At 45.5% G+C, this 21,309-nt stretch overlaps 1 protein-coding gene across 1 annotated transcript in view; it reads right to left on the bottom strand.

Annotated features, from left to right (window-relative positions):
- Gabrb3 (gamma-aminobutyric acid (GABA) A receptor, beta 3) overlaps window positions 1-8,512 on the bottom strand; it is a 59,516-nt gene extending 51,004 nt beyond the window's left edge. Inside the window, exon 1 of the mRNA XM_005410413.2 lies at window positions 8,295-8,512. Coding sequence (XP_005410470.1) covers window positions 8,295-8,500 — 206 coding nt within the window. The 5' untranslated portion in view covers window positions 8,501-8,512. The remainder of the gene's footprint in view (window positions 1-8,294) is intronic.
- Between the last annotated feature and the right edge of the window lie 12,797 nt (window positions 8,513-21,309).

Raw genomic sequence — 21,309 nt, 5'->3', positions numbered from 1 at the left:
TTAAGTTTATGGTACACTGTAAACATACATAATGATCAGTTTCATCATAAGGACTTTGTACCTGGACGTGACTTATCTCAATTCCTCTTTTTTTCCCCATTCCTTTATCTTCTCTTCAACCCTCTTCCTCTGCTCAGTTATAAAAGCTTTGTTTCCGTCTCTCCCTCTTTTCCCTTTTTTTCTTATCCCTTCCTTCCTTTCTCCCTATCCCACCTCTAGTTCCCTTTCCCAATTGAACATTTTCTTCCTATTTCATAATATCTAGCATACATTCTGGTCCTTATTTACACTTTTGGTTTCTCATACCACAGAAACATTTATACATATGTGACATTTATACATATGTGATATTTATACATATGTGATATATATACATACGTGATATTTATACATACGTGATATTTATATATACTACTTTCATGAACAAGGCCTGTCTCTTGCATGTATTTTGAGTTCTGCAGAACAAAGATAAACACCTTGCTTCAATCCACCAGGTACTCACTGTGCAGTTTGAAGTATATGTATGCACTTAATAATTTGCTTGGGAACTGGGCTCCACCTGCTCAAGACCCAAAACAGTGCCTGTGCTGAAGAACTACTGGGAGAAAGGCAATAAAAAATACAAAATTTCTCATTTCTTTTAATATAGCTTTTCTTACTTGGGCATTTGGTTCGTAGTTGTGTAACTTGGACTCCATGCTCTGATTCATTATAGAGAACCTAAATAATGGAACGCATAAAGCAATAGAGTGGAATGGTGGGCACCAGAGGCTGAAGGGTGGAAGAGTGTGGAAAGAGGACTGTCCCAGGGAGCAACAGCTCAGAAAGACACAAGGAAGTTTTTCTGAGATCTGTTTTCAAGCCTGGTGAACATAGTTAGTAGAACATTGTCCATTTAAAAATTGCTAAGAGAGCAAATTTCAAATGTTCTCACCACAAAATTTGTTAATTATCTGAGGTAAAGGATATGTTAACTAGTTTTATGTAATTATCCCACATCATAAGCCATAAAATTACTTTGCATTCCAAAAATGTACAGTTATAAATTGTCAACTTACTATCTCAATAAATTGAGATAGTATATTAACATACAGTTACAGATATACATAGGTACAGATAAATAAGAGACTGTAAATACAAACAGTAAAGTCTTTCAATTGCTAATATTTAAAAAACCTAGGGTCACTCATCTCATTTATAGTTAGTTCTTATGAATAAATGTCATGAACTAAGGACATATGATTTATTCACCATTAAGTCTTGACCTATGACACCATTTCTAGAAACTAATTTGACAGTCTCTGCTCTCCAAGCACACACACACACACACACACACACACACACACAATGGAAGCAAGAGAATGGGTAATAGATACATTAAACTGAAATTGAGGTCAATTTCCTGATGAAGCACAGCAAGCACACCTATTATAATGGAAATTGAGGAGATACTGTATTCTGTTATCCACTGTGTACCAATACTCAGGCAGTTCCATTAATGAAATAACCCAGGAAACACAAATGAGAATAAAAACTGTTGGAAATGAGAATAAAAATATCACTATAAACACTATGAATACAAAATTTCATAGGAGGATTAGCAAAACTGTTAGAAATAATAAAAGATTAGCCTGGTTACATGAGTTTGGATGGATACATGCCTAAAGATAGTTATAAATTTATTTGATAGATCAATAGCTTCCTCAATTTCCAGCAAAAGCCAATTAGAAAAACAATGGAAATGAGTCCCATCCTTTGTAGTACCACACTTTTTAAAAATTAGAATAAATTTATCAAGAATAGACAAAATGATAAAACTTTATCAAAAGCCATAAAGACAAGAATGAATGTAGACACACTATGCTCATGTGGAAAAAATGATTATAAAGTTTTGATCTAAGTTCATGTTTAAGGAGGATAATTCCAACATCATAACTGAATTTTTAGGGATTTGATAAAGCAAATGATCCTAAAGTTCATGTGGAAGAATAAGCCAATTAAGTATTAAGACAGACAGCTAATCATTTAAGAACAATAAATTGGACAGTTAGGTACCTCACATTCTACTCCAAGGCAAATTCCAATGAAGTAAAAATCTAAATATAAAATGCAAAAATGTTAGTTGTATTTCTTGTCCCTGGGACACAACTTTGGACATACACAGTTTAAAGGAGGAAAGAATGAATTTGGCTTACAGTTTCAAGGGGTTCAGTCCATGGTAAGCTGGCTCCAAGGCAGAAACACCACAGCAGAGGTGTGTGGTAGAGCAAAATGCTTAATTGGTGCTGGCTGGGAAGCAGAGCTGGGGAACAGTGCCAGAGAAGAGGCAGCCAGGAACCACACATAGTGCCCAGGATCAGGCCACTAGAACCTGCTCAGACAAACCCAGAAGAGTGCTTCCCTAATCCTCTTAGCAGCCCCCAAGCCAATCCAGCTAACACAATAATCTTAATCACCACACTAATGCTACAGAAAGAAAAATGGGAATTCAAATTTAACCTACGTACCTTTTTTTCAGCAAGTACTACTGTAGCTATTGGGAGTAGGACAATAAATAAGATAGAAACAGTACTCTGAGATAGCTTATATTCTTAGGGTGGCTTCCCCATGTTGGGAGAATAGTAGCTGATAAGAAAGGTAGTAAATTCATACGATAGTGTCAGATCTGAATAAGTACCACAATAAAAATGTAACAAGGTGACAAAATATAAAGTAAATAGATGATCACAGCAGGGCTCTCCATGTGAGGGTAGGAGTTGAACTGTCTTCAATTACATAATTACATTATAATGATGCTAAAGACATGAATGTGAGATGTGATCAAAATATACAGCCAGTGTTTAAATTTTAAAAATGCATTGCAGTAAAAGACATGCCATAAATTCCCCTCAGAATCCTCTCCCCACTTGGAACACACTGGTCCCATCATTCTTGCCACATTTTAAAGTCCTCCTTCTTGCATGTCTTTTGAGCTATGATCAGACATTTAGTGAATGCTGCTGAGCACCATGCAAAGGAAAGTCTGGACAGTAAGAGCACCCTCGCATGTCCTTGTCAGGGTTTGGATCTGAAAGGTCCCCAAGGCCTCCTAGGTTCCACAGTGGGGCTTTCAGAAGGTGATGGGACCGTGGGGGTGTCAGAGCTGACTCGTAGTTAGGAGGGGCTGTCTGGGTGGAGGCTGTCGCCGCTGGTGTGACAGGATGAGCCCACCTCCCTCCCCAGCTCTTCCCTTTCCTCTCAGCTTCCTGGAGGCTGTGACCTGAGCCACTTTCCTCCAGAGTGGGCCTTTCTGCTGTGCCATTCCTATGTCTGGACCTGGCAACCGGGCATGGAAACTTGAAACGGTGAGCCAAAATAAGCCTCTCCTGTATTTGTGAGTGTGGGGCACCATGTCTCAGCAACAAGGGAAGTAACTGAGACAGTCCTCCGTTACCTTACTCACCAGACGTGGCGCTGTGCAGCCTTGGACCTTCCCCAGAGTCAAAATGACCATGAAAGGTAAATGTTTTGAATCAGGGCAACTAAAAGTACTCCTGAAAGAGGACTGCCAGAGCTGCTTCAGAAAGCAGCAAGAGGAATGGGATAAGAACTGTATCTGAAGTGAGGGGGAACATTTTGTGGGAGATTAATGACAGTCTGTTTTACTGTAATAACATTCTTAAGTTTAAATGTGAACCACATTTTCTGTCACACCTCATACCTAGCAACAGGGTATTCAGCATCCAGAAAAGAGAATGGACAGAGGCCCTGAGATGGGGACATGAAGTCCGCATACTGTAAGTGCAATGAGCAGAGAGACTATCAGATGAAAGGGAAGGGTTAGAGCCACGGAAGCCAAATTAGCATTAAGAACTCACTGTGCTTTAAACTAAAATAGAGATGATACCTTCAAATGAGGGCAAGGGGGAAGTTTCAAAGAGAAAATAGAAACAATTCTCATAAAGAAGGAAAGAAGGAACACACTCAGGCAATGAGGAGAGTAGAGAAATGTGTACGTCTGAAGTTAAAGTAAGATAGGGGATTTCTCCAGCCTTGAGAGGTGAAGAAAAGGGATTAACTATTTTTAGTAACCTTAATAACCACAAACCCCATACAAGTGTCACAATCCTAAAGCTAATATGTATAATCACTGCCGAGAACATAAATTGGCACAATCCCTTCTACAAAGCAATCTATCGATGTTGCTTACTTACCTAAAAATAATTGGGAAGTGAATAGTGGCAAACCAAGCATTTGGGAGTTAGGCACTCTTACCTTCAAGTTGCGGGGGGTTGGGGCCTTAACTCTGCTGTGCTTACACCTTTCCTGGAGTAAAATGGTAATTGACCAGCAGCGCTACTTCAGAGTAAGATGCTAGCTTATTACAATGACTTCATTTGAAAATCCTGAAGTACTTTCTAGCTTTGATTTAATATTACTTTCAGACTGTTTGGTACAGAAATGACAACATTAACAATTTAAAGCCCTTGCAACAGCATAGGTCTTAACTAATATATTACAATATATTGTCCAACAGATTTTTCAGCAAACTACTCAGACAAAGTGAACTACCTGATTTTTGTGAAGGTCTCAGAGTCTTAGGTACTTTTAGGGCAAACTGAATTCTATCTGTGACCCCTTAGGCCCCTCTAGCATCAGAGAAATGGACTGGAGATGAATGAAGAAAAGACCACGTGCTTAACTGTATAAACAAGACATTCTGTGACTCCGGGGGATCCAGCTACGGAGGAAGGTCAGGGAGATGGTGTAATGAAACAATGGCTCCACCTTCTCACAGGCAGTGCAAAACCCCACCTCAGTCCAGGAGAAAAGAAGAAGCTGGGTGGAGCAGGACCAAGGTGCATGAGCAAGCCAGCCCAGGCTGTCCCAGTGTCTTAAAAGGCTTGGCTGCCTTTTTTACTGTAATAACATTACAGTAGAGATCTATGTAATAACATTACATAGAGCACTTTGGGAGAACTCATGTGCTGCCTTGGGTGGTATGCAGCAGGCCCTGTGCAAAGTCCCTCTGCAGAGGCTCAGTGACCAGCGAAGCTTGTGAGGTGTTGGCCTGACTTTCAAGCTCAATGGGCTATAAGATTCAGAAAGAATGGTGTCCCATTTACAAGGACCTCTGCCACTATGAGAACACGATCACTCTCAAGCATCTGTGAAAACAGTCACGGACTACTTCTGCAACCATCTGAGTGAAGGATCAATGATTTCCCAGAATAAGGCTGAGCTGACGCACAAACCTACGTCATGGATGGCTCGTCCACAGCCAAAGATCCTTGTCTATCCTAGATAAGGTAAAAGCCCTCATTGCTCCTAGTACTGCAATGGCTGGCTCATATAAGGAAAGGAACCTGGAGGAAAGAAGTACTGCCTGACTTATCAGTGTGGGCTACTAGTTGATAGATAGGTAGGAGCCAAGCTCAGGGTCCAGCGGTGGGAAAAATTTCACTTTAAGACCTCAGAAACACAGGTAATCCTTCCTCCACGGTACCTTACGAGGAGAGCTGCAGTGACCCAGGGCTATAGGCTTTCTAGGGTGGGGAACTTAGCTATCATGTCCTCAGCTGTTCCCAAATTCTACAACTGTGCAAAGTACACACAGGCCTCATTTAACAATGGTTCAAATCCCAATTTTTCAGTTTTACAGTGATGTGAAAGCAATACGCATTCAGTAGAAACCATACATAAAGTTTTGAAGTTTGTTCTTTTCCCAGGCTGGCGATATGCAGTATGATGCTCTCTCACAATGCCGGGCATCAGCGAGAAACACAACACTCTATAGGATGCTGTGCTGCTGCGCTGTGATGTTCAGCAATTCAGATGCATTTCTATGCAATTTTGATTTAATGGTATTTTATATTTTCAGTGGTTTTTTCAGGACATAAAGCTACTGGAGGTAGCTACCAAAAAGATACAAAAGGACAGATGTGTAGTTGGAGTTACATACACCGGTTCCACCTGGGTTTGCCACATCAGCAAGTGCAATAGTAAAAAGGAAGATAAGGCTTGGGGCCAAGATTAGATGGCCCACCAGTGTGAACACACATGCCTCAATTTTTATCAGACCACACACACACACACACACACACACACACAGACTTTGAAATATAATAGTACTTACATTTACACAGAATGGATAAAATTAATATATGTATATGTGAATTTTTTAAGAATCAGTACTGTGAACACTTTTTGGCCCAAGATTTCAAATTAATAGCTTCAATTATGTGTTTTTTTAAATATCAAAGCAGAAACTTCTAGATTAGCTGATGTCCAAGAAGTCAGGACATCATGCCGTGACCACACATACATACAATAAGGTGGTTAGTCTGCAGTTTGGAGATTTTCTTTATGACAGTTTGCCTGAAGTCACAAAACTTTGAAGAATTGTTTCAAAATAGCACATTCAAAATAAAGTTCTAGGTAATATATGGAGCCTACACATTAATAAATTCAGCTACATGTATTTGCTGATTTAACAGGTTGCTTGGAACATATAATAAATATAACTTTGACTAGAAAGATTAAGCAGGTGTCCATACGTTATTATCCTATTATTGTTTAATTGTTACATGTAAACTTACAGGTAGCAAAAGATAGAATTTTTAAAACTTTTCTTGCTTTTTCTTACTCTTGCCTGTTTTGTGATGCTTACTGCAATAAAATTTCAAAATTTATTATAGCACTCTCCTACCTATGACATAACTCTATCCCAAAAGAATTAAAGCTACTCATTTTTAACAAAAACATACTAATATACTCTACTTCTGGTAGGAAAATGAAGAAAGCAAAAGCAAAAGTGGAGAGAACTCATATAGCACATTTTGTTTACAAAATGAAAATATCAGAGATTAATTTTCATATTTCTTTATTGTTGCTCTCCCCTGACTACAGACACATGCATGCACATATGCACACACACAAGGGCGTGAACATACAGATACACATGTGCGTACACATGTGTGTGCAAATATTCACATGCATATACTGGCTTCTGACTCATTTTTGGCTGGGAGGTGGGAGGCAGGTAAACGGCTCCTCACTTCACATTCACAAGATTTCTGGATAATCTTTTGTACAACTGATATACTTGACAGAACTTGCAGGACTTTACAATCACATCTGTTAAAAATATAAAATTCTGAAAATTTCCCAAAGAAACTTCATAGGCTCATTATAAAGTCATAGGCTCTTGGTTGACATGTACTACTTTTTTCTCTTAGAATTGCAAAGATCTGATTTGGCAGAAACCCTAAAGTTTTCTCTAATCCTGTGGTTTTGAAAAAATCATTCAACATTTCCTACTTAAGGGGAAGTTCAGTAATTCCCTAATATCACCTAAGGGCACTAAAGGTCACACAGGTATGGATTTCAGTTTGTATTGCTGTGTTTCCACCATTAGCTGTGGATCTTCTTAAAAGACTATAGATTCACAACAGTTCAAAATGTCTTTCTCCATGATATCCATATGTGTTCCATTTAGAACTAAGAGCCACTTCTAGAAAGGACACATAGAGGTAGGGAGATACACACACACACACACACACACACACACACACACACACACACACACTACCATTCAAAAACAAAACTCAGAGCAAAGTAGTGCAAGAGATAAGACTTTTAAGAGTACCACTTAGCAAGGTAAAATTTAAAACAAGTAGCAGCCAGCAGCAATGGAAGTTAGATAACCATGCTCGGAAGGTCTGGTGGTTTCCAGAGCACCCAGGGAAATCCAGGTCCCCTCCTCAGGGCTCAGAAGGCAGCCTGGTCTCTCAGTTTGAGCCATTGCACTATGAGACCTAGAGAGAGCTGCTTTTCATCTGGAAGCTCTCTCTTAGTCATTCCCATAAATATTCGTGGCTCCAGCTCAATGAAGCTCCGTGGAGACTCTACCTTATAATCTGCATAGCAGACATCTTTTCAGCTGTCAAATAGCTTTGAGAAAACTTTATGAAAGCCTCTGCAGTGTCAGGGCAATATTAATTACAGGCCTTTGTGGCTATGATGTGGGAAATCCATCCTAGGGGAATCTGTGTTCTGAGATATGGCAACCCAATTACATACAATCCATCCAAGGAGGCTGCTTCGTAACTGCTTGATGGCTATTTTTAGTCACAGTAATGCCCCAAATCTTACAGCAATGAAATTTTTTTTCTTGTGCAAAGCTCAAAGTGTTTCGTGGATGCTTCCTAATTAATCTGAGGGCATGGCTTCACACACCATCATCATCTCAAGTGAGAAATGCAATGCCAGTACACCATGCAACTGCAAAATTGGCCCTGAAGAGGCAGACAGACCTGAGCCCGTACAGCACCGTCCCATCGGGGTGTAGGCGGATCATGCGGTTTTTCACTGTCACTCCGTGCACAAATGACTTTTTGTCATTTAAGAAATATGTGTCAGGCACCCATAGCTGGTCAGCCACTCGATTGTCAAGCGTGAGGTTGAGAGGGATCCCAGAATAGGCGAGCCTTTTATCTCTCCAATATTGTTGAAAATACATGGTTAGGGTATAATCCTGGGGGGAGGAGGGGAAGAAAAAGAAAAGAGAGAGAATTAGTTTGTGCTCAGCCACAGGTATAATTCCTCCACAACTGACCACATTTAGGTTGAAATCTACACTGTGCAGTGAATATCCAGGAGAAATGGGTGTCATTTTTTCAGCAGAACAGGAAGCAGGAGTTGCTCCTTACCAATGCAAATACAAGACCGAATGGGTGCCGTGCATAAAGGCTTTCTTTTATGTAGTTAACAAGGAGACCAGACAAATTGTTTCTTAGGAGATAACGGCATAGAAATAAAGGCAAGAGAAGAAAAATACAGGTAGTCGTAGAATGAGGCTGCCGGCAGGGAGCCGATGGCTCCCCAGGTGAGCTATCTCCCGCCAGGCAGACAGGAGCTCTAACCACCGGCAACAGATGAGCTCCGGCTGCACACTCTCTTTGCAGCCGAAGCCGCTTTCTCCCCATCCCGCCTTCTGTGAGGCTATAAATACCAGCCTTTTATAAAGAGCCATGGAGATGGAATGGCGCGTGGGAGGGCTTTACATTCTATCTACCACATTCTCTTTCTCTCAGCTCACTGTGGCCATTTCTACATTAACTGGGCCATAACATCACCTGGAGATGATGACGTATTAGTCTGGGGCACACAGGAGCCCGAAGCCGCTGAGGAATGCAGGCGACGGGCCGCAGCGCTGCCCACAGCCTGGCCAGCAAAATTAGCAAACTCCCCTGCAGGTGACTGTCGTCGCTGCACAAAGCAGTTGGTCCAGGGGGGAAACAGCAAATCGGAGGACGTACACAGGGAAGCAAAAAAAAGAGAGAGAAATTGTTTTGTTCTTTTGTTTTCTTCTTTCAGTGCAGGGCAAGTACTGTTTAATTCTAGAGTGACCAAGTCCAAAAACTGGTTATTATTACAGATCATTCTGAACCCCGCTGTGGAAGGTGCTGAAAATGAAAGGCGAAGAGGTCAACTCTGCAGCCAGGTCAGGAAGAGTTGCTGCTGTTCCCCGCAGGGAGCTCTGCGAGTCCTCAAGCTGTCAGATGGATCCGCAAACACCCTCACTTTGCAGATGGTGCGGCGGGTAGCAAATCAGCACAAGAACCCACCCTAGACACAGATCTACTTTCCTGTATGCATGAGGCAGTTCCTGGTGATGAGAACCAGCGAGGCCTATGTATCCCTACTCTCCACTGTGTTGGGACTTAGAGGCTTCGGATGCTTCGATAGCAACCTTATTTCCAGTTGTACACAGCAAGAGGAAGTAAGAAAACACACACGCACGGAACGATATGCTTTAAATCATAAAACCCCAAAATGTGGAGGAGGCAAGAATATCCGGAGAGGCTGGAGAGTCCTTAGAGAAGTCTGCTGTCACCCTGAAGGGGAGGTGGCACTTGAGTAGAGGGGAAAGAACAAGACTTCTCCCAGGAACTTCCCTGGGCAGAGCTCTGGCCCGGTGTCACCTGTATGGATGCCCTCCCCCATACCCCACACTCTCAAGTAAAGCCTCTCGCAGAGCAGGGGCCCTGGACGTAGGCTCGGATGCTGGGAAGGAGGCGAAAAACCCTCAGGAGACTGGCGGGCACAGAGCTGATGGAAACTCCGAGAAGCTGGGGTATGCTGGAAGGCAGGGCTCGTGGAGCGGTTGGCGAGGACCAGAGGAAGAGAGACTCGTTGTTCACTTTCCAGCTGGTGAGACCCATCGCTCGCTCCAGTGCAGCACAGCCGCACTGCCGCCTGTATTCGCCACCTGCCTCTTATTTTCTCTCTTCTGATATTTTGACATCTGGGGCCTCGCTGACCCTAGAGGCTCTGCTCTTCCAGGGCTCCCCAATTCTCACAGTCAATGTCTACTGTGAGCACATCTTTCATATTCATAAGCAAAACAACCTGCCCAGAACCCACACTCCAAACACCTTCTTTATGGGGCCTCACACTCTAGGCTACTGTCCACCTGCCATCTGGCCTCAGGCCTGGGTACCAGATGATAGGAACAGCCCCTCTGCCCCTGAGATTATGACACAAGCTAGTCCTGAGCCTGCCTATCCCGTCTCCGCGGGTCTCCGAGCGGAACCCGCCACACAGGCATTGGCCCTGGCTGCCCGCTCCCCCAGCTCTGACCCTGCTGTGTCTCTGTGTGGCCCCCGCCGAGAGCTGTGTCTTTTCTTCCTGAGAACTTACAAACCAAAGCATCATCTTAATGGTAGCTGCCTCCTGGTCTGCTGGCCACACCACACCTAGAAAATGAACCCTCATCCTTCAGACCTGGAGCTGTGGGGCAGGAAGGTCAGTCTAGGGTAGAGCCCTCTGCTGGGCACCTTTGCACCCGACTGTCAAGATTAAAAGTTCTTGAGACCAGCCAAGCCCCCCAGCAGGAGCACGCCAGGTCCTGGTGGCACACGAGACCAGAATGATTTAGCCATGCAGTTATTAAAAGGTTTCCCATTTAAATGTCTACTCCTCCGAAGTATTTTCTCATTGGAATATAAGAGTTTTGCTCCCTTCTTTCATTCCCAGCCCTGCAGCTCCTTGCCTGAGTCACCCAGTCTAGCGCTCTCCTCACGGTCCCATCCGACTGGCTCTCAGATGTTTGCCTCGGGAGAGGAGAAACCCGCAGCGTGAGCTGGGGACCCAGCTGCCGCTCGCCCTTGGAGAGCTCCAAGTTTTATCGGTGGGGTTCGGGGAGGCGTGCCACTGTCCTTACGATCAGCAGCTCCTTTCAGCTTGGGCTTTTGGGGTCAGCGGAGGTGACTTAGTGGGTCGGGCAGAGGCTCAGGGAACAGAAGGAAGGGACAGACAGCGTCTGAACCCAAACTCACTGCCTTGCTTGGCCCGGCAAGGAAGCCCGGCTGCACCAGTGGGGGTGCTGTCCACAGCCCCTTTCTTGCCCCGCAGACACTGGAGGACAGGTGAGGGGAAGGAGGTGGGAGAACGGCCTGAGCCTCCCTGCATTAGCTGTGCACTGGTGGGCTGGGAGTGGAGGGCTTTCTGTCTCGGAATCGTGCCACTTCCTCGTGTGATGCTCGTGGCGAGGGCTGCTCTTCGTCACCCGGGTAGCCGCTGATGTGTCCAATCCTTCCCTGTATGTCACACCTCATCTGCCTACATCTTATGCAGATGCAAAGTAGGTGCTGCCAGCATTGTTTTTACCATTTTGTATCAACAAAGAAAGAAGAATGCAGAGAACTGATTTAATTTGTCTCTCTTCTGCCCCCATCCCATTAAACTGAGGAAAGGGGGTTGGGGAACTGGGGTTGCCTCCCTCCAGGGCCTAAGGCCAGGAGCTCGAGGGATCAGCAGAATAAACTGAAGAGAAGTTGATTGAGGCGACAGTCACACCCGTCGTGGAGCGTGGGGAGCCTGGTCCCCTTCCACCCCGCCGCCCAAACATTGACACCCGTCCTTTAAGAATTGTTTTCTGCAGAAGATCCCAGAAAAGCTGAGCACAGTCACAGTTGGAGTGATGTGGCCTGGGCCAAAGTGAAGAGCTCGGCTCCAGGAGTGGCAATGGTGTGGGGCGGAGTCTGTCGTTCTGCATCTCAAGCCTGCTCCAGCAGCAGATACCTTTAACCTTCACCTCCAGAGATCGAAAAAAATCTTTTCTGTGAAGGGTGGAGGGGAAGATACTGAACCCCTCATGGAACACAGCTGAGAGGAAGAATTCAGCTTCTGTTCCACAACTCTGAAGCTCAAAGTGCACTCAGAGGTAGCTGGGTTGGAAGGTAGGGAGAAGAGTAGGGAAGCCACCCTGAGAAGGGACAGTCCCCTGCTGCCAGGTTCCTGCTGGTGGTTAGCAAGAGCTTGGAAGGTGGCACTGGACATCAGACAAGACACACCTGATGCTCTTCATGGCATCAGCCCACCTGCTCCAGCAATTTTGTCAGTCAGGCCCTCTCCTTTGCCAGACCCTCAGCGTGCACAAGAACATATCTGTTTATTCAGATAGCCACTCAACCACTCAACAAATATGTACTGAGTGCCTGCCCTGTGTCAAGCAGTGACCAGGAGGCAAGATGAACTAAACACAATTTGGGTGCTCGGGGGCTGGTATTCTGGCCGAGGAAATGGCTGCAGGGAGCTGCAATTTAAAGGCAATCTGAATTAAGTGCTGTACTAAACATGAAGGGAGTCACAAAAAGAAGCTATTTCTGGGTAGGATGATCAAAAGCAACTTCCCGGAATGACGGGAACTGACCGCTGAAGGAGAGGTCATGGGTCTGAACACCTGTGCAGGAGCCCAGAAAGCCAGTGACATCACAACAGTCTTCACAGGACCAGGTGCCCGAGGCCCAGGCCCAGGATGCCTCAGCTCCACAGGGTGGGCAGGAGACCTCCCTCCTCCGTGCAGTGGTGACCCCAAACACAGTGCAGCTGAGGAAGCCCCTAGAGGGGAGGAAGAGGACACCGCAGAGTCCGTAAGATGGTAACCCTCAAATGGTGTGGCTTGATTTTGGAAAACTACTGTTTGAGGAAAGGTTGAAATTCAACCCTCAAATCCAGGTTCCTTGGATTTAGGGTTCAGTAGCCCTGTCAGAGGCCCTGACAGTTCTGCAAATCCAAACCAGTAGAGACTGGAGAGCTCCCCTTGGTGATGGCTCATTAATGACTCCACACCTGGCCTCACAGAGGCCCCCACTTTGATATTTTATGTTTACTCCACAAAGAGGGACAAGCCTTTGGATTCCCTGAGGTGTCAAACTACCTAACACGCCAAGACCCTCAGCCAAGGGAGCAGGAGTGTTGACTGTAGCTTCCTTTTCCACCTTTGCTCCTTTCAGTGGAGGCAGAAACACCTGGCACGTGGTGCGTCATGGAGGAAGAAGGGAGGTGTGCATCAGCTAGGGGAGTGTGGGAGGGGTGGGGCTGGAGCAGGTCCAAGGTGGGGAAAGGAAGTGGCCAGTGGAGCAAGTGCCCAGAACAGGAGAATGGGGAGGAGGGGTGCCCGGGGAGAAGCAGGGCTGGGGGAGAAGGATGACCCAAGGCAGGGCGGGTCTCAGCGGAGTCATGTGGTCAGGAAGGAGCGAGGTTTGGGGGCAGGAGGCACGGGGCAGGGTGGCTAGGGAAAGAGGGGCCTCAGGAGAGGAGGTAAGGATGGGTCAGGCTCAGAGGAGGAATAGGTGCCCATGCAGCCTCCCAGAGCCTTGCCCTGGAAGAGACAGGCTGACTCATGGCCCTAGTCTCTGCCTGTGGCACCATCAGCCGTATTAGCACATCTAGACTGTGTGCTTCAGGAGTGGAGGGGGTACAGCTGAAAGACCAAGAGCTCACAGAAATAGCAGCTGCCACAGGGCTGCAAAGACAGGCTGCATTCAGGAGACAGACCCGTCCTCTGCTGCGGACAGAGCCCTTGAAGACTCAAGAGGACCAACAATAGCTCCTGCCCCTATCCCAGATCTTCAGTCCTGGCTCAGATTTTAGCCTCACAGAGTTTTTCCAGTTGCAATTTGGTGTGGCTTGATTTTAGAAAACTACTGTTTGAGGAAGGGTTGAAATTCAAGCATTCGTAAAATGTCCCTCTTATTAATTGATGGACATATTGAGTGTGTGTGAACAAATGCAGACTCAAACACATTTGTTTACAGGCATCTCAACATCCCTGGGCACCCTAAGGACGTGTGGCTTCTGGTTAGGGTGCAGCTATGCAGTGGGACTGGCGCCAGGTGGCTGGAAGGCTGGGATAAAAGCCCTGATCCCCTGGCACCCACTGCTCTCCAGGATGACTGCCCCATTCACACACCTGTGAGCCCAAACACTCAGCAGGAATGGCTCGCTCAGGGCAGCTACGCTTGGGCTCCAGGGTTCCTCAGCCAGGCTTTGTCGGGTGGAGACTGTTCCATCGCCAGCGGCCCAGGACGGGTGAGTGTGAGCCCCACCCAGGACAACTGCTGGGCTCTATGGCCTCTTTGCTCCAGGTTCACCTACACCTGAGCGTGGTCCTTAGAGAAGCCTCCCAGTGTCCTGGCCTGTGCCTGGGCAGGTTCCTTGGATTTGGGTTCAGTAGCCAGAGCATAAGCAGTAAGGAAGAAAATCCAAGTGAGGCCTCACCTAGCATTCTCCGGCCCACAGGGGATGGAGCTCTCTGGGTACACCGCATATATGTGCTTTATTTCAGTTCATTATACTTGGTTCAAACTTTAGTAGTTCATCAAAATCATTATGTGAAATAAAGCAACTTGAATCAATACCTCTGTCTGTCTTATGAGGCTTTTTGAAGCTTTGGGGATTTTTATGAAGAAATATTCGATAAGAATTGTATTCCAACAAAGGGTCTTTCCTAAGGTTCATTACAAACAAAATCACTTGATTCAAGGTCAGTCATTCTCTGGACTTCATTTAGGGATTGTGAAGCCCTTCAATAATCTAATGAGGTCACAGTCTCAGTCTTGGTCTCAGTCTCTCTCTCTCTCTCTCTCTCTCTCTCTATCTCTCTCTCTCTCTCTCTCTCTCTCCACTTAGGAGGAAACATGCAGTTCACTAGCACATTATTACTTGCTTCAAATTACCTTCCTAGGCCTGTACTAATACTTACAGGTGGAGTAGCATTCCATGAATTTGAAATTCATTTGTTTATAATTTATAGAATTTTTCTCATTGAAAAATTATGACAAAAGTGTTGTTAGATTTCTACCCCAGATCATATAACTCTATTTCCAGCAAAGGTCAGAAGCCCTAGTTTGCTGGGTGAGACTCCAGGCCTAGCCCAAGCTCTGAATTTGGTGCCAGGGTGTGGCCACAGCAGGGGGTGATGCAAGAAGGGGCAAGATGGTGGTGGTCCACCTGGAGAGTGAGGAAGGTACTGCTGAGCTCTCCGAGCTCTAGGAGAAGCTGCCACTGCTGCAGGTGGGGAGCAGCCGTTCCAGAATGCACCTTACCCACTGGTCAAGCATTTACACATGAGTAGCTGTACTTGTTAAACCTCCTGAGGATACACAAGTGGCAACAGCAGCAACAACAACCAAATAGCAAAGCGGAACCTCCGCTCATCTGTAGGTGTGTGGTTCAAGCTGCTCAGATAAAGTCCAGCAAGTTATAGAAACAACAAAGTTTCTCCATGCTTGTACAGATCTCTTGCCACTTATTGCATTAAAATGACAGGAATACATCTTTGGAAGTAGAAATATTGCTCATTATTCCACAATTAAGTAATTGACTAGATTCTTCAGCACAGGAAATGAAGAAAAAAATTTACTATCCCTGAGAAAGAAATGCAATCTCTAAACCAAAGTTAAATATTCAACTGCAGCTGTGAAAACCACAGGGCACCTGCATTTGCTTCTGGTTCAGCAAGTTTATGATGCCAAATCTTGCAGGTAAGTTGTCCTCAGCTCGGAAAATGGAAAATTGTCCTGGGAAGCTTACATAAGCCCTAGGTGGTGGTGACTCCCTTAGCAGGCACTTTTACAGCTAAGGTTAAGGCTGGGGAGATCTTGGCACTTCTGTTAACAAAATGTTTTTAGAGAATCCCAATCTATTTCATGTAAGAGCCTGAAAATGAGCGTCCATCATTACGGATCAGTGCACATTTCTTCCCGCAGCCGACCTGAATGGTGTCTGGGTTCCCACTTGTTGAGTCTCCTGTAGTGTTAATACTCTTGTGTGATTCACCTCCTCTCTTCTCTTCCTCCTCCCTTCTTGCTCCAACATTTATTATCCAGCACCAGCTAAGAACTGTGCTCAGGGCTAGGGACCCAAAGATAAGACAAATTGTTGGCTCACCATCTAGTGGGGAAACCTAAGACTGAACCAAAGAAAGTTAGAGTAATTAAGCCAAGGAGCTTTAGAATCAAACATGCCCAGGTTTCACTTCAGCTTCCTTTTGGCCAGGCAAACATGGGAGGACTCTTGCATCTTAGAAATAATGTCCCGAAGTCAAGACCTCAGAACCAGCCTTAGAAACCAAGTTTCCCTCTGACTTTCACTGCCCTCCTGCCTGTCACTCCTCGATGCCTCCAAGACAAGCCACAGAGATAAGTCCTCCTCTTCCCCAGGTTGGGGCACAGAAACCAGAAGCTCCCTCACCCCGGAGCCAGGCAATAAACCTGTCACTGTAGTTCTCTGCCACCTCCCTGTGTGGGAGCTGCCCGTAGAGAATTCTTTGACCTGCCCAGTTTGTCTGCAGATCAGGAGCCACACCCCCTCCATTACAGAAAGGACCCTACTCCCCACCAGCACAAAAGGAAAGTGCAGAGAGAGGAAGAGCCTGAGGGACAGAATCTGGTCTTCTGGTCCAGCCCTGTCTCTGCACAACCATCCACGCTTCCTCAGCCTCAGCATAAGGAAGGGTAGTTCACCCTGGGCCTGTGCGTCAACATGAAAGCTCCAGTGTCACACAGGTCTGATCCAATCAGTCTGTTTTGCCTTTCTCTTGTTAACATCTTTTGACACAAGAGTATCAGCCATGACCTGCAAGGGGCAGGAAGAGACCACCCCTTTCCCACCCTCTCCCCATCCTGAGCCCAGGCACTTAGGTCCAAGGGCCACTGCCTCACATAGTAAATTGCTTCGCATCAGGGAGGGCACAGCCTAATGAGGCAAGAAGCATACGGTAATTCAAAGGAAGTGGATATTTAAGAGGCATCTAAGTCTGGGGCTGCCAGGGAAGGAGCAGGTTGGGGTATGACAGTGATGCCAAAGTCACAGATTTTCCAGTCTTTCTGTAGCCTTTTCACCGGTCCAAAGGTCCACAGTTTCTATCTTTTACTTTGTACTGCGTGCTGGATCTACTGAGAAGGTGCACTGGTCACTGCTGCAGGACATCTGAAAGGCTGGTGAAAACCGGTGCCGTGTGGGTCGCCAGCCCTGAGGCCATCAGAGCCGCTGGTGCGGGGTAGGAATCATTCTGAAAATACATTTTCCTTCACAAGTGTGAGAAGACAAAACAGATTCCTTTTTCTGGAGCCAGACAAGTCTGAAAAACAACACGACTGTACTGACCTATATGCAAAGGACGAATAACTTAGCATATGAGAAGAAACTGGGAGAATTCAACCTAAGCTGAGCAGAGCACTTGCCCTTCGCCAAACTGAGTGGAAGCAGGTGCTGGTTCGCCAGCCTCGGAGGATGTGCTGGAGGGGGAGGCGTCAGACTCCGGCTGGTTTCCTTGCCCTGCACTTTCCTCAGGAAAGTTACCTAGTAACTCAGTCTCCACAACCGCTAGCAGAAAAATGGGCCCCAAAGTGCTTATTCTACAGAGGTGCTCTAACTGTGCATAGAGCTAACAACGCTTCACCCTGTGCTGCTGGACTCCTAATAGGGAGATGGGAAATGCTAGGTTCTCTTCACTCATCCTGGAGCCAACCTCCAAAGAGCCCCCGTCAGCCCCCATTGTAAAAGGACCCCCAGCACTATTACTCCACACCAAGGACACACAAACCACGAAGGAAAATCTACCCTATTTTCCTGAGAGGTAAGTAAGCTTAGGCTAACACTTCAGGATTTTTCATACCATCCAAAGCAGATCTCACCCCTTGCTCTCAAATTCCAAGTTCCAGCTTCACCTCAATATCCAAAGGCAGCTCAGGTACAAACTTGTTTCCTCAAATCAGGTCACTGAAATTTCTACAAGCATTTTTTCTGCTTTGGATTATTTTGAAATTACAAATTAAAACTAAACACCAATTGTGAAATTGTCACAGAACTAATAAAAATGAAAACCCCCACCGGCCACTCTGCCCCAGCCTGACTGGGTGTGGCTGCCCCTCATTGGGGTCAGCCTTCCACTGTCACCAGGGTCCTACCACCCACAACTCCCCACTGTCTAGTGAAACCCACATTCTAGAAGAGTGACCCTGGGCATGAGGACCACTTTCACTAGCCATCCTACCGCAGCCTCCCTTAGTTGTGAGCTGGGGTTGCATTGTAGCCTTCCTTGGAGTAGGATACTTATTCTCCTAAACCAGGCACCAAGGAGCTGAGAAAGAGGAGCATCCTCCTCTTCTGTTCCTGACCAACCTCCCAGGCTACGTTAGTTAGCAGTCTGCTGCTGTGCAAAGATACCCAAGACAGTCAACTTTCAAGAGGAAATGTTGACTTTGGATCATCGTTGTGGAGGCTTCGGTCATGGTCGCTTGGCCCCAGAGCCTCTGGAACTGTGGTGAGACAGCAGACCGTGGAGAAAGCATGGGGCTGATTGAGCTGCTCCCATCAGACAAGCTAGGAAGGAAAGGGGGAGGGGAGGAAAAGGAAAGAGAGGGGTAGGGAAGAGGGGGCCGGAGTCCTAGTACCCCCTTCAAGGGAACACTCCCAGCCACCTGACTTCCTTCCACTGGACTCCACCTCCTAAATGTTGTGCCACTCTCAGCAGGCCTAAGGACCACGCTTGGCACACAGGAGTCTTTGGGGGACCTGACCCAAACCATGGCGAGGCTTTGTTCTTCCACTGAGTCCATGGCCCACCGTACTTTCCTGAGATCCAATGAATGGGGCCAGCTGTTTCCTGAAGGCTCCACATGCAGCCCAGCTACCTTTCCACCTCGCCTGTTTCCCATTACGTACCCCATCCACCCACCCGTTCACCCAAACCCAAAACCGGAAGCGCTATACTGGTCTTTGTTTTTTCCCTCCTAACCTCCAAATTCATTCAGTTACTTTGTTATTTGACACAATGTCCTACAAATCTCCCATGTCTAGATCAGCCCATGAGGTCAGCTGCAGAAACAGCAAAGGTTAGAATGTTTCCCCCAATGTTTTGCAGTAGATTCAAGGAGGAGCTCAAGAACTCCCAATTGCACACAAGGAGAATGCTTAGTTATGGTGTCCAGCACACACTGAATCCACACTAGACCTCAGACACTCTATAGACTACACGAAAGAATATACAGGAACAGATGTCGCTGTATATGGAAACAATTTTTCCTACTCCACATGCATGCTGTATGAATGAGCTTTTGGAATGTGCCACTATAGACTGAGGGGCCCTTCCACATTCTTCTCTATTTTGAGTGAGGATTTGTTTGAACAATACTCACCAAAGACATGTGTATGTGCAAGCCAAATCAGCTATGTTATTTTCCAACAACTATCTTCAAATAACAGGCTTCCAAAAGGAAGTGCAATGACTCACAAATTATACTATCATCCAAATAATCTCTAAAAATTAACTGTAAACAATGGGCATGATTCTTAAACAGAGTACCTTCAGTTTCTGCAAAGACTTGCACAGCTAGGAGAATGTTACAACTGAGACCAATGAGTTACTCTAGTGGTGTTTACCAAGCTATATAAACCATCCTTAGGTGCCCTTCCTTTGCTTAAGAATAGTACCTGTACCCAAGATTTAGCTATTATGAGTTGTGCAACTATAAACACGGGTGTTCGTGTGTCACTGTAATACAATGTCTTTACCTTTTAAGGGAATATGCCTAGAAAGGCAATCGCTAGGTCAAGTGGAATTTCTAGTTTTAGTTTTTTGAGGAATCTCCATTCTGATTTTCACTGTGGTTATATTAGTTTACATTCCCCCCAACAATGTAGAAGGGTTCCTGTTTTTCCCCAAGCTCACCAGCATTTGTTATTATTAGATTTTTTTGATGATAGACATTCTTGCTGGGGTGAAATGAAATCTCAGTGTTATTTTAATTTGCTTTTCTCTAATGGATAGTGATGGTGAACATTTCTTCATGTATTTATTGGCCATTTTTACTTCTGTGAAGTGTCTGTTTCAGTTAAAATTCTCACTTTTTAAAAATTTGGTCTTTTACCTTGGAGGAGTCTACCTTTTTAAGTTATTTATATATTGTAGGTATTAGTCCTCTCTCTGAGGAATAGCTGGTATTTTTTCCCATCCGGATGGTTGTCTTTTCACTCTGTTTGTCGGTTCTTTTGCTGTGCAGAAGCTTTTTAATTTCATATGATCCCACCTGTTGATTCTTGGTATTGTTTCTTGGGACCAGGGTTCTGTTCAGAAGGTCCTTGCCTACAGCCTATATGCTCATCAACAGATAAACAGACGAAGAAAACATGGTATGTACACACAATAGAGTACTACTCTACCATATGTGAACTTGACACATCTGTGGGAAAATGGATGCCCTGTGAGACCACAGTGTTACACGGGAAATAAGTGAGACCCACAAGCTTAAATATCACATGGTTTCTCTTATATGAGAAGCCCAAATTGTAAATAAAGAGCAAAATAAAAGACAAGAGGTCGAGAGATAGATCTTTGTCAATTGGGGGGGATCAGTGATGGAGGGGAGGGAAGGGAAGGGAGAGAGGGGGAAAAGGATGGTAAAAGGAATTAAGATGTGTAACATGCAGCTACCAACCCTCCACAACACATGTAAACATTATGTACTCTGAACATGGAGTGATAAAAAAGAGTAGGACCTGTAGATGATAGTGAGTTTAATAATTTTGAATTTTTAATAATGAGAGTGTGATGGCTAATACGTTGTGTCAACTTGAGAAGTTTAGAGGGTTAACTAAGTGACTCAGCAGGAAGCCAGGGTCCTCACTTTGTAAACACCCTCAGCCTGTGCAAAAGGAGGGCAGGGAGGTGGTGTGAGTGCTACATCCACCTCAGGGTGGGTACAATATCAGTGAGGAAAAGAGGCTTGTAGCCCCCGTTTTTGCTCTTGTTGCTTCTGCTGTCCCAACCATGCCATGAACTGTTATTCCTCTGCCATGTGCCACCCTGCCTTGGAGCCAGCTGATTGTGGACTGAAACCTCCACAAATGGAGCTAAATAAACCTCTCCTCCTTTAACTTTGGGTGTTGGCTATTTCCTCTCAGCAACAAGAGAAAAGTAACTAACACAGAGAGTCATCTTAGGTCACACAATTTATAGCCTGCATGGTTAGATTTGTT

Source organism: Chinchilla lanigera, unplaced genomic scaffold (genome assembly GCF_000276665.1).
Source record: "Chinchilla lanigera isolate Chin_1 unplaced genomic scaffold, ChiLan1.0 scaffold00132, whole genome shotgun sequence".
Taxonomy (NCBI): Eukaryota; Metazoa; Chordata; class Mammalia; order Rodentia; family Chinchillidae; genus Chinchilla; species Chinchilla lanigera.
Note: the sequence above shows the minus strand (reverse complement) of the source record. Positions and strands in the feature narration are given on the sequence as shown.